The sequence below is a fragment of the Capricornis sumatraensis genome, chromosome 21, assembly GCF_032405125.1.
Source record: "Capricornis sumatraensis isolate serow.1 chromosome 21, serow.2, whole genome shotgun sequence".
Taxonomy (NCBI): Eukaryota; Metazoa; Chordata; class Mammalia; order Artiodactyla; family Bovidae; genus Capricornis; species Capricornis sumatraensis.
In genome coordinates, this window is record NC_091089.1 from 6,169,814 (window position 1) to 6,187,789 (window position 17,976).

The 17,976-nt window shown below is 49.0% G+C and overlaps 1 protein-coding gene across 1 annotated transcript in view; it reads right to left on the minus strand.

The window, feature by feature from the left end:
- Nucleotides 1-641: 641 nt before the first annotated feature.
- ZNF407 (zinc finger protein 407) overlaps nt 642-17,976 on the minus strand; it is a 384,229-nt gene continuing 366,894 nt past the window's right edge. Inside the window, exon 9 of the mRNA XM_068994010.1 lies at nt 642-1,945. Within this exon, the coding sequence (XP_068850111.1) occupies nt 642-1,945 (1,304 nt within the window). The remainder of the gene's footprint in view (nt 1,946-17,976) is intronic.

Genomic DNA, 17,976 nt, shown 5'->3' on the forward strand with positions numbered 1-17,976 from the left:
AATTAGAAGCATTGGGTTTTCTTAACTAAGGTTTAATAAATGTCAAGGCTTTTCTTAACCATAGGCTTAAGGAGGAATCTTTGAAGCTGAAGCAACCCGGGCAAGGACCACACCTACAACGTCTGGAGGAGGAAGGCGGTACACAAAATGAGCAGGCTGCCTTTGGTCTGGGGACGCTGTGATCCTAACATTTCCAGGAAAATGAAGAGGAGCAGGCTGCTTCAACGTGGTAACACACGTAGCTGCAATTTTTAACCAAACATGTAATAAATTGTTACAATGGGGACATGCTGGACTGCAAGGGCAGCCGTGTCTGAAGCCACTGTTCCATGGCTAGGGCACGGTCCTCTCTCAACTGAAACGGGAAGACACTGTGGGAACAAAACAAAACAACTTCTGGGCACAATGGGTAGAACGGGGGAAGAGCAACAACAGAAGAACCAACCGGAAACCAGACCCGCCGCGGGCGGCCCCGCCCCGCTGCAGGCTGCGCTCCTGCGTGCGCGTCCCCGGCGCCCCGTGCACGCGGCCGACGCAGGGCCATCCCTGGCCCCTCAGACGCGCGCTTCGCTGGCGGATGCAGGGCACACAGCCTCGCTTGCTGGTCTCTCAGCCCAGCGCCGGGCGGCTGGGCCCCGGCCTCAGGCTTCGTGGACTTCGCTGCTGTCTCTTTGGCTCTGGATGACCGCGGCGGCTGGGGAGCCCTCCTGGGTGTAGATGACCATGCTCGTCAGCTGTTCGGCTCCACTGGGGACCACGGCCCCCGCTTGCAGGAGCTCCTGGGAGCCGGCTGCCTCAATGACGGTGTGCGAGAACACGGCCGGCTCGTCCTGCACGCCGGGCGGCAGCTCGGTCACGATGTAGTGTGTGGCGCCCTCGGGAAAGCCGCCGCCGGACTCCTGGACCATGGCCTGCACCAGCTCCTCGGTGACGATGATCTGCGAGATCTCGCCGTCCGCCTCGGCCAGGTCCACGTGCGGCCCGCGCGCCTCGGCCTCCTGCATGATGATCTGGGCGCCCTCGCGGGCCAGCATGTGCACCGTGCCCTCTTCGTTGACGATGACCTGCGTGACGCCGTCCTTCATCAGCTGGCCGGCCGCGGCCGAGTCGCACACGGCGAACTGCAGCATGCCCTGCGCCACCTTCTTGAAGGCCACCTGCGTGCGCTCCTGCGATGCGATTACGGCGGCCGGCCGCACCAGCTGGGTCAGCACCTCCACCTGCTCCGCGGCGGCCGCGCCTTCCGGCCCGTCGTGAAACACATGGATCTCCGGGGCAGCGGGAGTGGCTGCCTCCTGCCCCGGCAGCTGCACCAGCACGTCCCTGGGCCCGGCCCTGCCCTTCTCCTCTGCCGCCGCCGGGCCCTCCGCCCCTCCCAGCTCGGTGACCGCGCACAGCAGGGCGTCCAAGGCCGAGACCGCGTCGGGCGGGGTGACGCCGGCCTCATCCAGGTCTAGAATCTCCTGCTTGGTCACCTGCTGAATGACGGCCCCACTGGGGCTGAGGGGCTCGTCCACGCCGTGCCCTTCCATTGAGCCGCCCACGACCACCACCTGCGTGGCTCCGTCGGCCAACGGCTCCGGCAGGCCCAGGCTGGGAGCCCCGCCGCCCCCATGTGCCCCGCTTTGCCCCGCGGCGATGACCTGGCCGTCCTCGGTGATGTGCACCACGCGGGCCACCTGGCCGGCTAGGGCCAGCGTCTGCAGCGTGGCCGCAGCCGTCTCCTCCACGGAGGCGTCCAGGGCGAACTCGCCCTCGTAGCCCTGGATGATGATGACCTGCTGGACTGGCTCCGGCGGAGCCACTGGCCTCCTGCTGCTCCGAAGCGGCCTGTCCTTTACCGGAGACTCCTCTGCCAGCGCCGCCGCTGTGAAGGGGCTGTCTGTCTCCACGAAGGTGGCTCCCTGGCCCTTCAGGCGGCATTCATAGGACTTGGACACAATGCCTAGGGGAGAGAGGGGCCAGTTAGAGCCTAGAAAAGTGACTTTTAGGATTAGAAGTAAGACAGTTCTTATGAAGCTGGAAAACCTCAACAGAAGCATCCCCATGACCCATAACTCAGATCCCCCAGCTGCCTGCCTCGGGGGTGCTCCCAGCAACACAGAGCAGGGCTGTGCTGTGAGGGGAAGATGCCCGCACCCCTGGCTGACTGTCCAGATACAATCTCAAGAGCCATGCTCCCTTTCCAGTTCCTGCGAAAAGAATACAAGGCATCTCCTTAGTCATGGTCATTTCTAATAAGATGTCCAGTAGCTGGTGTTAAGAGCATTTTCCTTTTAACTCAAAGGAAAATCTTTTTTCCACGTCCCAACATTAGCTTACAGTGTATGTTTATTCGACAAGAAGAATGAAAGCTTTGCATATTGAATTTATAAACTTGCCCTTGATAAACACCAGCTGTGAGAGTTTAAGGCCCCGAGCGTGTGAGCCCCTGCTGCGTGTCAGGTGCTGAGCCTGGGAGCAGGGCGGCCAGCCTGCCGGGAGCGGTCCATGGCGGCTGGGCACCCAGCACGGACTCAAGAATCTCCGCTGTCTGGAGCTCGGGGGCGGCACACAGGCCAGAAACTGCGTGCACAGCCCCCAGGGCAACCGGAGCAGGTCCCACCGTGTTGCTGTGACATCTGGCCAAGCACCTGGGACGCAGCCGCCCTTCAAACCATGGAGAGGACCACCACGCTCAGGCTCTGGGGAAGGACACTCAGCAAGAGTTGCAGAGAGACAGCTGCACAGCCTGCCCGAAGGGACAGGAACACCCAAGCTCTCCCCCGGGTCTGAGTGGGAAGAGCCTGGAGACAGCACCCAGGGCAGCACAGGTGGGGTCTGGGGGTAGCCGGGCCGGCTGTCGGGGATCACAGGCTAGGCTGGGACCAGGCTGTCGGGGCCCCCTCTGTAGAAGGCACTAAGGCACGTGGGCCACAGTCTGTGCAGAGAAGATACCTGTTGAGTGTTTTTAATCAGGAAAGTTAAGCGAGTGCATCTGATGGAGAACTGTGATGGGGGCCCAGCATTTATTGCTGTAAATACTGGCCCTGCCTTCCCCGTGGTGAGCACCCTGCGATCGTTTCACGAGGAGATCAGCTCAAGGGACCAGGGCGCGGGGCGCGTGCCAGAAGCAGGGGTCTGGACAGTGCAGGGTGGGCGGGGCCGGGGAGAGGGCGCCTGCGGGCGGCGGGGCTTGGCGCACCTGGCGGCCCCCGCGGACGGCGCCTGTCCCTGCAGTGTGGACGCCCACCGCCTGCCCAGGGAAGGCAGGGCAGCTGAGAGCGTCAGGCCCACCTTTCAGGCCTCCCTCCCGTTACAGAAAGGGGGCTCTGGCCGCAGAAGAGAGGAGGATATTGGCAGGCGCGTGGACACTGGTCCCCCCAGGCCATCTGCGACACAGGCGAGGCTTGTTTAATAACTCGACAGGGAAAGCTGAGCGAAACCTATAGTCATTTTCATAAAAAAGAGACTGTTTAAACAGAGCTCCCATTTTCTCCTTCAAGTCCCTAATTCTGTTAGTTTCTCATTATCGCCTCCTTCCCTCCTAAGTGTGTGTGTGCTATGTTGCTTCAGTCTTTGCGACTCCATAGCCCCCCAGGCGCCTCTGTCCATGGGCTTCTCTGGGCAAGCATAGGGAGTGGGTTGGCATTTCCTCCTCCAGGGGATCTTTCCAACCCAGGGATCGAACCCAAGACTCTCCCGTCTCCTGAACTGGCAGGTGGGTTCTTTACCACTAGTGCCTCCTGGGAAGCCCTCTAAGTGAAAGAATGAGCTCTGAACGATCTCAAGTATTTTCTTATCTCAATGGCAAACACATTTAAAACATTTCAAGTCACTCTCCCTAAATGTAGGTCCTTTTTAAAAGAAGCACACTTCATTCTTACCAAAGGAGAAAAAAGGATTAAGAATTGTTGATTATTGTTGCTAACATCCCTTAAAAATAGGACAACTATTTTGCATACCGCATTGGTGCCCTTTTGTGAGAAAGCGTTTCTTTCAATACAGAATCCACTTTAAGCAAAGACCCGGGGGCAAGGGCTGCCTTTCAGCAGGAACAGCAAGTCAGGCCAGATCCACAGAAGATGTTTAATTATATTCTCCACGAGGACACCTGGACTCATAGGCAGACTGCAGGCCATGGCCCCAGACTGGGAACCACGTATGAAGTTTTCAAAATGCAACCTCCCGGCATTCAGTGTGCTGCTGGGAAGGGTCACTGGTCAGGATTTTCAGGAAGTCGGCCACTGCATCCCTCTAACTCCTGAAGCCAGAGGGAGCCTCCCCATGGCCAGGGTCAGGATCAGAGGGGGCTCCTGTGCCCTGTGCTTTCACCTCATCACATAGGCATTTTCTGAATGTCAATCCTCCTAAACTCACTCCTCAGAGGGCAGGAATGGGCTCAGTGCAGGAGCAGAAGGCCTGCCCGATGGGTGGGTGCTCCACAGGTTCCATGTCCACCCCTCCACGTAGGCCTGAGTCTCAGCTGGTGGGGGTCACCATCTCTACCCAGTTTTCTCCCAGCTAGGACCCTCCCCCCTGCTTATTTAACTTATATGCAGAGTACATCACGTGCAATGCCAGGCTGGATGAAGCACAAGCTGTAATCAAGATTGCTGGGAGAAATTAATAACCTCAGATCTGCAGATGATACCACCCTTGTGGCAGAAAGCGAAGAGGAACTAAAGAGTCTCTTGATGGAAGTGAAAGAGGAGAGTGAAAAAGCTGGCTTAAAATGCAACATTCAAAAAACGAAGACCATGCATCCAGTCCCATCACTTTATGGCAAATAGATGGGGAAACGAAGCAGTGACAGACTTTATTTTCTTGGGCTCCAAAATCACTGCAGATGGTGACTGCAGCCATGAAAATAAAAGACGCTTGCTCCTTGGAAGAAAAGCTATGACCAGCCTAGACAGCATATTAAAAAGCAAAGTCATTACTTTGCCAGAAAAGACCCATCTAGTAAAAGCTATGGTTTTTCCAGTAGTCATGTATGGATTTGAGAGTTGGACCATAAAGAAAGCTGAACACCACTGAACACCAAAGAATTGATGCTTTTGAACTGTGGTGTTGGAGAAGACTCTTGAGAGTCCCTTGGACTGCAAGGAGATCAGGCCAGTCAATCATAAAGGAAGTCAGTCCTAATTATTCATTGGAAGGACTGATGCTGAAGCTCCAATATTTTGGCCACCTAATGTGAAGAACTGACTCATTGGAAAAGGCCCTGATGCTGGGAAAGATTGAAGGCAGGAGGAGAAGGAGATGACAGAGGATGAGATGGTTGGATGGCATCACCAACTCAATGGACATGGGTTTGAGCAAGCTCTGGGAGTTGGTGATGGACAGGGAGGCCTGGAGTGCTGCAGTCACATGACTGAGTGACTGAACTGAACTGCGGACCCCCTGATCTTTTGTCTCCTGTCCTTGCCAAGCTCTTCCTGTGCTACCCTTTGACCCGTCTCCTTCCCTGTACTTTTCTACTTAGAATGGAACATTCCACATGTCTTCATCACACTCAGAACCTGATCCAGTTGGCTTCTGCCCATTCTTTAATTCCAAGGTCATTTTGTTTATAATTTGGGGGAGAAAAAAAGAAATATGGATATAAAACATAAAGAAAGCAGCCTTCCAATCACCCTCCCCCATCCCTAACTGATTGAGAAGAGGACCTACTGCCCTGATGGGACTTCCCTGGTGGCTCAGTGGTAAAGAATCTGCCTGCAGTGCAGGAGACCTGGGTTCAATCCTGGGTTGAGAAGATGCCTTGGAGAAGGGAATGGCAACCCACTCCAGTATTTTTGCCTGGGAACTCCCATGGACAGAGGAGCCTGGCGGGCTACAGTCCATGGGGTCACAAAGAGTCAGATATGACTCAATGACTGTATTGTGCCCTGACATTAACAAAGGAGGAGCTGCTGTAGCTGGAAGACACGAGTACCCCATCCTCGATGCTCCCTGAGGGAGATGCTACATGCTTGCGTCCAGGCAGGTCCTTTAGTCTGCAGCGGGATTGAAGTTACAGAATTATCCTTTGAATCCTGGGAAGCACTTATAATGATGCTACTCAGAACTGCTTACTGAATTTATTTGAATCTGGAGGTGGGTTAAGCCACTTCCAGACCATTAAAGTAAACTACGTGGGTAAATACTGCTGTCACGAGTGTGGCGGAGCTCGTCAACACCAGCACCTTCACCTCAGCTCCACGCAAGCTGGCGACTCTATCACAGTTCATAAATGTGGCCGCAGGTCCAGCTTTGATTCAGCAATTTAATAACTTCGAGTGCCGTCAGTACTGCTTTGAAAAATAGCACCTATAAAATGTAACAGCCTCAATCAGATTGGAAAAGATTCACCCACGGAAGATCCTTCCATTTCGTCCATAATGAATTAATGTTGAGCTGTGTAGAAGTTCAAGTGTCATCTAAACTAATGTGAATCTCTACTGTAACTTTACATTCTAACCCGGCTATGAACAAGAATTTATTGGGCACATCAACTTCAATTTTTGAGATCTTTGGAGTAAATATGAACTGTAAAGCTCACCAATGCAAATGGCCCAATGGACACAGTATCTGGAACACAGCAAGTTTGTGCCAATTTTACCCACAACTGCTTAGTCACGTTACTGCTTTAAAACTGCACACATATGTTTAACAAAGCATGGATGCTCCACATAATATTTGTATTTCACTTGGCATTTGTTAAAGACAGCGTCCAGTTTCAGTATGCTGGTTGTAGCTAATCAGTAGGGTCTAAGCCAGCTCTTTCTGGATCTGCTTCCCATAGGACAGTAAGAAGATTCATGTAGAAGGTGCAAATGCAGGTGAGATGGGCCTGTTTATGAGATTCCCAACTCACTGCCCATTTCCTTTCATAAGGACAGAAGGATTTTACTGCCTTCTCATAGCTAAATGCATTGAAAGTTTACAACTCAGTTGAAATAAAAAGAATTCTCTTTGGGGGGTTTGTGTGTGGGGGGGGCGCTGAGGCGTTGTTTTCAGGGAACTGCTCTTTAATGAGCTCCCTTCTGCAGAAGATCACTGTCGAGCGCACTCCCTCCTGCCTTGTCCCCTTGCGGAGACCATGAGCCCTGCCAGGCAGGAGCGGGGTAGGGGGGTCAAGCTGGAGACTCACCCCCGCCCCTGCTACCGTGTGTGTGTGGCTCTGCTCTGCCGTCGGCCTAAGCCACAGCTAGGGTTTAGTACTTGGCTGCTTCCTTTCTGTGTACGTGTTAGTTTTTCGTTACTGTCATCATTTTTTCTCATAGAATAAATACCTTATGCTTTTGTTAAGCTTACATTTAATTAAAATGTACAGAATTTGTGCAGTAAACTCGAATGAAACAAATAAAACAAGGCCCCCTCTCTTGAAGGCATACGTTGTGAATGAAAAATGTCATTACAGACTAAAAAATTTTGCCGTAAACAGGGCCTACAGAGAGAAGTTTCCCCTGTAATGACATCCATAAAATACACAAATGGCACTTTTAGTACCATCCTGAATATGGCATTTTCTGTGCTCTACACACAATCTAAATGGTTTGATCATAGAGCATAATACTCCATTGGGTTTATAGAACAATCAATGTTCCATAAAATGATGTATTTATCCAATAGTAGGCTCAGCAGTCACTGGCGTATGACATCGCAGGACAGAGGCTGGGCTCCTCACGGCTCACGCGCGGGCTGTAAAACTTGTCTCACCCACTCCAACAACTTCATCTCATCTGCGTCAAGTAATTTGTTGAAGACTCAGCTTGGCTTAAAAAAAACTTGTAATAAAAATTCATGGAATTTTCAGGAGAATGAAAGCCAATGACAATAGAAAGGTCACATTGTGTCTCCAATAAAGGGGTCAGAGGTCACCAGCAGTTCTAAAACCGAAAGTAGATTTCATGCATCGTGTAGCAGATAAAGATGGCATTAAAAAGACTTGTGCGGCTGAAATGTCGGCTGCGTCAGGGAAGCCTGTGCTAATATCCGACGTGAGCCACTGTGCCGCTACCAGCCAGTATTTATTTTAAATTTCTAAGCTGCTCCTGCAATGGTATTACACAGAGCTAGGTTATGTCTCAGACACTGTGTGTGTTACATTTTATATTTTGGGAGTACTAAGCTTGAAAACGCTAGGCTGCCTCACTGTCACAATCAAAGCACCTCAACTATGATGCAATTAAAAAAGTAATGCCTTTCATAGAAAAATCTGAGGCACATATGACACTGTGATTCTTAAGCCACGTATGGTTTTCCTCAACTTCAGTTTTAAGATGTGATTTTAACAAGAATGTTAAGAAATCATACTTAATGTCTATTAAAATGAAACAATATTAACAGATTATGCTAATAAGTTAGAGCCATATTTTAATGTCACAAAAGCTTGTAACTTTCTCAAGTGAAAGCTGGAAAAATGACAAATTAAAATTCAATGAAATATAACCTTTTAGAAATTTCAAACCAGGGAATAAATTATTCGTATAATGGCAGTCACCAATAGTATAGCCAATCACATCGGTATCAGTAACTGCTCTGTAATGGAGTCATTTTCTGGACAGTAATAGTTACTGGTATGCTGGTGATCCTGCACGAAGGCCCCAGCAGCGCCCCCTGCAGCCTGGCTTGAAGAAGTCTAAGAGGCACAGTCAGGGAGCCGGGCCCTGTCCCCTCCACGCAGAAAGCTCTGCAGTCTCGCCTCCCTGCAGGAAACCCCGACCGGATCCTGCAGGCAGGCAGTCACAAAATGGGGTGGCCCATGATCGCAGCAGGCTATGTACCAAAATGACAATATGGCAATTTCACCATCTTTCTCTTTTTTCTTTTGGAGAGAGAAGAAAGGACGGTCGGTACCTTACGTCTCATTATTTTCAAGGGTTAGAAATGCATTTTGGTCAACGTTAATAAAATTCACACACAGATTAGGAATACTGAGGTTATTGGAGACACAAAATTGAAATTATCTTCTGATGCTGGCATGCTTGTTAGTGTGACCGCCATACCGGTGGGACGTATTTCAGAGCTCAGGCTTGTGCTGGTCATTCTGAAACCAGCGTGCCCTACCCTAAGGATGTGTTAAATACACCACAACACGATAAATAAGAGGCACCCTGGTAAGTACCTGCTTTATGCCACAAATAAACACAAAGGTCTGTGTCACAGAGTTACAGTCAAGGTCACTGCTCTGTCCTCAAGTTCATGAAGGCCGTCATTCGATAAGAGAAGAGAAAAGTTATTATTCTGTAAAAAACTAACTGTAGTCCACATCTTTCCTGACAGATGCTTTGACCTAAGTTCAAACACAATTTTAAAAGCTACCTGTTTAACTGAAGGGAATATGTACAATAAGGCAGGGCCCAGATTTAAGAAACAGAAGCCTGAGTCCTCTTTCCCTCAGTTATCACTAGTACAACACTTAGGCCTAGTAGTGGTCAAAGATAATCATATAAGACCCGTGAAAGAAATTCTAAGATGCTCAGGAAAAACCATGAATAAGTTTTATCTCCAGTTGGAAATACAGGAACAGACAGGTTTCTAGCTTTGCGTCTCCACGGGCCTCAGTATTTCCATGGGCACTGAAGAGTGACAAAGGATAAAAGACAATACTTTACCTTTAAATGTCACAAACCCTAAGAGATGCTGTATCGTGTCAGACCCTTAGGTACAGACGATCACTGGCTGCTTGAAAATCTAATGCGGGTCATGCAGGCAAACCTCCCTCAGGAAGACGGTTGCTTCAGAGCCGGACGTGGCAGGCGGCATGGTAACTGTTTCCCTGCTGCTGAGGCCGCGGGGGTGTGGATCCCTCAGGACAGGACCCCAGAACTTCGGAGGTCTGGCCCATGGGGCAGAAGTGTATCATCATGATTCACAAGGGGGATGAAATGGGACTAAAGTCAGAAGGTGAAGTGCTCTGATCTCAGCCTCTACCTGCCAAGAGCACTCCTAATGCCAATTGGGCTTCCTGGCAGAAAGTGCTCAGATGTCTTGAACAAGCTGGGAGGGAGGAGGCTGCCCAGGGCTGTGCCCTTGGCATCCCACATACGTTCTGGGGGTTGGGGCAGGCCTGGCTGCTGCGGGGAGCCTGCCTGGGACACACGTGTAGTTCCTCGGGAGCCCTGGCATCCAGCCCTCCACCCCGAGCTCCTGACCTCACTCACGTGTGCTCGTGGTCCACTGATGAAAGATAAGCCATGTGCCACACCCTTGCACTTGGAGCTCAGGCCTTGAACAAGCGGGGGGATTTTAGGCTGGCGGCACTTCTGAAGGCCTTCAAAGACTCCAGAGGAACAGCACCCCTATCTGCTTACTGCAAGGCCGTCTCTGTTTGACTTAAAGACATCAACTCAGACTAGCACTGCCATTCTTTCTGGAGTCACGGCCTCAGAAAATTAGGAAGCCCAAAGCCCTTTTCCTAAGCATTTTGTAAAACTCCCCGTAGAGATAACACACTATTAGGAGACAAGGCCTCCTTTTCAGAAGCTGTAACCGTTACACGCACTTAGAAGGTAAAATCACGCAAAGAAGAAGTCCAGTCAATGGTGTTGGTGGGCCTCCTTTAACATGGCTGAGTTCACAGGCCAACGGCAGATAAAACTGGCCTCTTGTGTGTTTCTGGCAAACCAACCCAATGAAAAGATTACGTTCATTTTTGTAGGCATGTTCCAACTGCCTGTGTTTCAAAGTATCTTCCTGTCTCTCCTGAGGAGATGAGAGGAAGTGGATGACTGTCTCCACTGCAGATACTTGTGTATGAAGGTAAAAGGCAAACCACTCCTCAGTCACAGCACAGAGGCACCATTAAAACCGAATTTATAGTAGGCAGAACCTTCAGCTGGGCAAGGCTCACTGTTAGTATTTTAATTATCAGCCAGGCTTTTGGAGGCCTAACATCTGCTCACAGGCGAGCAGTGGCAGCTGCTGGTGTAGACTTTAAACAATGTGAGTTTCTTCTCCATGTAGTCAATCAATCATCCGTTCTGGGTACATGCCTGCTACTTTTCCTGTGTGTGAGGGCCCTGAGCATCCACTGAGTGGGTACTGGGTGGAGCCCACCTGCTCCCGAGGGTGGGTCTGAGGACCGCAGACACCCTGAGTCTGGGGACCAAGAAACGGGGACACGGTGCCCAGCTGTGGGTGGCCAGCACTGGGGCAAGTTCACAGTGAGGACCCGGCCACCCAGCTCAGGCACAGGCAGAGCAGGCTCTGACTTGAGGCTGCGAACATACGAATGAACAGGGGCCGTAGATCTGCCCTTTCTGGGGTCCACCAGACTGATTTTGGGGGGCGACGGATGCTGCCCTGCTCTGAGGCCGGCCCAGCATGCGGCCTTCTCTGCAGTGAGCACAGGACAGAGGTGGGATCGGGGTGGGGAGACTGCTGGTCAGCGTGGAAGATGACAATGTATTGTCTTCTGAACCAGTGAATTCTACCATCTTTATTTTGAATGTCTTCCTAAATACCCAAGTTAAACTCCTCTGTTAAAATTGCAGGGTATCCACATGCCTGGGATAATCAAGGCTAAATACTCATTTGAAAGTATCAAAGTCCAAACTTGGAGGCCTGAACCCTTGCTTTTAAATGAATGGAATGAATGAAAATAAACTTACAAATTACAACACTGAAACACCAGCAGCTGAAACCTCAGTAGCTCTGGGTGCCAGCAGCGTATGAGACTTGATCACTGAAACGTGAGTCAAGGAGGAAGTGCTGTGTCGGGGGTTCTGCAAGTCCACCTCAAGTGGACCTTCGCAGTGATCTGGAGTCTGGGTCCAGATTCTTACGCAGCACATAAGAATGTCTCCAGATACTGTAAGAGCCAATTAAAAAGGGCACCTATTACACCCATATACATGCAATATCGTATCCCCAAGGGAAAGAAAACATATCAATTTAATTCTTCAAGAATAATGACTGTGCACAAGCAAAATATATTATTTGCAAATAAGTGCTTGCAAATAGCAGGCTCTCTTATCTTGTCATTTCAAAACAAAGCAAACATTTTAAACGTAATTATAAAAATGTATGAAAATACCCCTGTTGACTTTTTTAAAGGCAGAAAATGTCAAGGATTCCCGCATCAGCTCATGAGTGCAGCTCTCAATTTAGAAGTCAAGCTGAGAACTGGAGTCCCATGGGAGAACCAGGAAGTAGCTAGTTGATTCTTTCCGGCATTATGCTTTGGGCCAACAGAAGGGCTGGGTTTGGTTGGAAACTGCATGCTTGGTGGCTACCAGCATGGAGGTGGGGTCCATGCTAACGAGGGGAGACCTCCCCCAGGCAGTGTGTGCTAGGCTGAAAGGAGATCACAGTTAGGGAGAGACCAAGGGGACCCTGATAAGCGCAGAAAAGCTAGAGTCAGAGGCGATGACTAGGTGGTCAAGACTGTGGGTCTCAGAAAGCAAGTAAGAAGGTCATCAACCACGTGAAACGTCAGAAACACCGTTGAGACTAGAAGCAGCTCTTCGATAGGTAACGTATCACCAGGAACACCATGAAATTTAGCCCCCACACTGAGAGTCACAGGGGTGGTAACTGGACTGAGCACAGGACAGGGGCGCAGACCTCACCCCACTGCAGATAAACCCGGACACGTGTCGCTCTAGTTCCACGACTGCCATGAGGACACGACCTCGGAGCACACGAGCACTGAGTCATGAACCCTCACACGAGGCATTAATCGGAACACAACACGATTAGCGGCTTCACGAACAGGAAGGAGGAAAATGAGGTATTCAAAACTTGGAATGACGCTCACAGGAAAGGGACATTCATATGTTTTCCTTCACTCCTATTTATTATTAAATGCTGTCAAGTATTTTCCTGAACAGAAATGTCCCACTCTTTCTCGGAGTCGCAAGACAATCAGAATGACAGTACTGAATTAATTCCTCATTTGCTGGCTGAGAGAAACTCGGGGCTGAACTGCCAAAGGGCAGAGCCGGGAGAAGGACACCATGCATCTCGGGGTTTGTGCACGTCCCTTTGATTACTGCGCTTGTGTGTCACCCTACTGGCCTAGCAGCTGCTGTCTTCCTTCATCTGCAGAGCGCCAGGGCACCCGTTAGTAGTCACTAAGCTCTGAAAAGTATTACTGAGTATCTGGAATTCTTAACAGAAATTCCAGGAAGTTAGGTGGATAAATCACAGACATAAAATGAAGGAAAAAGAAAATACCTCCTAGGAAAGGTTCCATTAAAGGCACCTTAAGAAGCTGTGCTAACTGGTGCCAGCCCAGGGGCCAAGGCACCCCCACCCCCTCAGGAGCCGCCCTGCAACCTCCTGCGCTGGGCCCCGGTGCTGGACAGTCCAGCCTCACCTTCCTTTCCTCCAGGTGCTTTGAGTAACGTCTGTCGTCTGGGCCTCCCTCTTACTAGTGACTCCCATTGTCTGGAACAAACACTGCTGGCTTCCTCTGCTCTTATATCTGACCCTGTCCTGCTCGTGAATTAATGACCACGTGTCAACCATGCACACCAGCTTTCCCTACACGACACAAGCAACCCCCTAAATTGTAACTTAGCCAGCTCACCTCACTGAGCTTAAGTTCCTTCTTAGAAACACTCTTTTATCATTCAATTCTTGGTTTTATCGTCCCACTTTTTGAATTTATTTATATATGTAGATAAATAAATAAATAAATTCAAAACACAGGGTAATAAAAAGGGGCTTCCCTGATAGCTCACTTGATAAAGAATCCACCTGCAATGAAGGAGACCCTGGTTAAATTCCTAGGTTGGGAAGATCCGCTGCAATGGAAGATTCCATTCCAGTATTCTTGGGCTTCCCTTGTGGCTCAACTGGAAAAGAATCCACCTGCAATGCGAGAGACCTGGGTTCAATCCCTGGGTTAGGAAGATACCCTGGAGAAGGGAATGGCTACCCACTCCAGTATTCTGGCCTGGAGAATTCCATGGACTTACAGTCCATGGGGTTGGAAAGGGTCGGACACGACTGAGCAACTTTCACTTTCACACATCCTAAATATTCTGATATGCTCAAAATTTGGTTGAATTTTGGATATAGCCTTATTAGTAAAGAAGGCTTCACTCCTTTTCAATCTACAAAGAAACGGTCATGAATACAACTTATCTGGCCCAAACTTAGCTTGGACATACTGAAGGTCAGAGGGCAAGGGGCATTTGGAAGGAAAAACAGTAAACCCTGATAAGACTTTTTGGCTTAAACCTTCACATGTGGAAGACTATGTGGACCTAAAGAGAGAGAACCTGTCTAATTAGGTTTAACTTAACCACCATGAAAACACCAAGGAAGAGAGGCCAACAGTGCCCAGGTTCTCTGCAGGGCCGCCCAGGGGCTGGGCCAAGGTGGATCTTGAATCCTGGCTGGTGGTGGGGGTGGGGTGGGGTGGGGAGGCCTCCTCTGTGCTAACATCAGGGTGCTGTGGACTGGCTCGACTTTCTAACCACTGGATGATGAGTGGATGCAACAGATGTATCAGAAGGATGAAACGCTCCCTGGGAACACCCAGATACGAGGCAGAGGGCGGTGAGGCAGCGCGAGCTGAGTGGGCAGAGATCTCTGCAGGGGCTCTGGTCCCATCCGCCTTTCTGAGGCGGATGCTCTTGGCTTCCGCTTGCCAGAGAACCCTGTGATTCCAGGACAAGCCGGTGCTCCTGGGGTCATCTGAGTAGCCTGGCCTCCACCACTGTCCAGTCTATAGAAAACAGCATCACATCACTGGTCTTGCATTGCTGCCTTTAAAAAAACGATGTAGCACAGTCAGTCCTTTCCTGTTAAGCTATGAATCATAAACATTCTCTTAAATATCTGACGCACCTCCACAAGAGTTGATTGAGTTATTTAGATTTGGAAATTAATGGGCTGATGGTAGCGTTACAACTCAGATGATTTACAGTTATATTTGGCCCAGTGTGATTTCAAATCAGAATTCTGATTGTTTGAATGGAAATTCAGAGATATTAAAAAGAAGCCATGTTAAAACTGGCTGGTTTATCACATGCAAATACTGCGCATTAAGATGGGAAACCCTCATTCATGAAGATCATGAAAAATGGACATCAAGGTAATAAAATAACACACTGATGGATTCTGAGACTGAGAAAGCAGTGGGTTTCTTCCTTCTGCTTGAAAGGAAAAAATGTTCATCCAACCCCACCCCAATTCATATTTGATCTGCAATCCAGCAACAAAGCCCTGTGGTCTGTCAGCACAAAGCCTTTTAAAATGGCTCAAGATTTTCAACATTCAAGTTTCCGTGTTTTAAAAAGAAGAGGTTGCGGGGGTGGCAAGGGTTGCAGCTGAGAACAGAAAGTGTGCAGCAGAGAGAGCAGGGTCTCGGAGGCCCCTGGCTCTGGTGGGTGTGCAGCAGCCACCTGAGCAGCACCGCACAGAGCACAGGGCGGTGATGATAAAATCGGTGCTCTTGGTTTATAAGGCTGGCACAGACGGGCCTGGCAGGCTTCATGTTTCATTTTCATGAAACTTCAGCCACATTTCCAGGGCAACGTTTCCACTGTTTGCAGGTAAAGGGTCTCTGTGCAGGAGGCCAATGGCTTGCCAGTGATTCTGCTCAATGCCCAAACCTAAGCCAGAAAAAGGAATTTAAATGCTCAGTTAGGTTGAGTGTTAATAATCCTATATAACAATGTAAACTCAATGATTCAGTCATTAACATGCATTTTAATTAAAATGAGTCATGTTTAATTCCCAGTTAGACATGAAGTCTTAATATAAAACTTTCTGCTGAGATGGTCATAGCTATGGGTTCTACATGCACACAGACTACTTTCCCAGTGTAGCTGAAAAACACTGTCACCCCTCGTTCAGACACACATTGCTGATACTGCATTCTTTTACTCTAAAATAATATCCTAGGAGAAAGTCTTTGCTCTAATGGGATTTAAACCAGTATATTCAGCCTGAGTGATGAGTATAGCAGTAACTAGGTTAAGAACCAAGAAGACTCTGATACACAAATACAATCTTTAGTCTTGGCCCAAAACATTAGATACATGGTGATCTTCAGAAGAAAGCAACAAATTTTAACCCCCACCCCCACCACATGAAACAATAAATGATAGCCCCCCTCCCTGCCAAATAGTCAAATATCATATGGTTTTAGTTGTATCTGGCATACTTATATAATTTATTCACAATAAAATTAATACACAACTGATAAATTTATTTGGAGAAGGAAATGACAATCAATTCCAGTACTTTTGCCTGGAGAAATCCATTGACAAAGGAGCCTGGCCGGCTATAGTCTATGGGGTCGCAGGATTCGGACATGACTGAGCAACTAAGCACACAATATGTTTATTTCACGCCACCTATCTTAAACTTACCAATGAAACTCTCATTGTCACTAACAATTGTCAAGGTTTAGAAAAGCGCCATATGTATGAGATAGGAACAAGGCTATTTTAAATTCAGATCCACTTCCTCATCAAGATTACTGAGGGTTGCTCCTAACAGTGGAGGAACACCAAAAGAGAAATAACACCAGCAAACGCCAAGCCAAGCAGACCAAACCAGTGTGAACAAAGCCCAAAGTAACAGGAGCTGTGAGCAATATGGAATATTCCAGTGGCTTCTTGAAGGCAAGGCCAGAACTATCAAGGAATCTAGTTCTGGAGGTCTTGTCCCCTTCTATTAATAAAACAAGGCAAAACAAAACAGAGCAGAACAGAACACCATCCCATGAAGCTGTATGTAAACAATTTTGTGTACTTGTTCAAACGGCAAGACTTAATTTTCCCCAAGATGCCACTATATATTCCTAAAGACGGATCTAATACCAGTTCCATAAATTATGGAAACTTTCTGCAAAGGCTCTAGGGACGTTAGGAAAGGCGAACTGCTCTCATCAGCTAGGACGTTTTCAATAGTATTTGGCCACAGGGATCAAAATCTTATGCTATATTTGCATATTTCTCAGTAACTTTTTACAGACACGTATAGAAGACACCAAAGATTGAAAGCAACCAAAATAATTCACAACTGCTCAGCACCTCTTTAATGTCCAAAATAAACCTAGCAGTTTAGCAAATTTAAAAACCGTCATTGATTATTAAATCAGCTGGCTCCCCTGCAAATATTTCTCTGTACTGATCTCTGTCAAGTATATGTACTTAGGCAGAGGTTGGACTTGCTTCAAGATGCAGGGCATTTGCCTTGGCAAGTTAATAATTTTAACCAACAGCTCAGGTAAAGCCAGAGGGGCAGCTTATCCAGCCTGATCATAACAGGATGTTACGGTTCCCAGAAGGAATCCCACTTTGGTCACTTTAAGAAGACCCAGTGTTTGCAAAGGAGAGCACTACACTCAGTGCCAGGAACTGAGTTTGAATGGAGGGCCACAGACTGGAACTCGTCTGCACGGAGGTGATGTAGGAGGCAGAGGTTCTCTGTCCAGAAACCACAGCACGGGAATGGGGGAAAGGGGGAGGGAGGAACTGGGCAGGCTGGCTTGGCAAATCTAGATTCAGGGGGCTGGAAAATAGGACATAAGAAGAGTCTCCAAGTATCTGGCTGGCCGCCAGGTAGAAGAGGGATAATCACGCGTCCCTGTGTGGCTTCAGTGCGTGTGTGCGTGCTAAGTAACTCGGTCGTGGACAACTCTGTGTCCCTGTGGACTGCAGCCTGCAGGCTCCTCTGTCCATGTGGGTCTCCAGGCAAGAATGCTGGAGTGGGCTGCCATGCCCTCCTCCAGGGGCTCTTCCCGACTCAGGGATCAAACCCGCATCTCCTGTGGCTCCGGCACTGCAGGTGGATTCTTTACTGCTGAGCCACCAAGGAAGCCCTTCAGTGCACTGGGGGTATGTTTTAACCATCTTGAAAATCTTCTAAAAATTAGAGCAACTCACAGGTGGATACACACTTGAAAAGATGCTCAGCATCATTAATCGCTAGGAAAATGCCAATTAAAACCACATGAGATACCATGACACACTCACCAGAATGGCTGACATTAAAAAGACTGATAACACCAAGTGCTGGTGAGGATGTGGAGCACCCTGA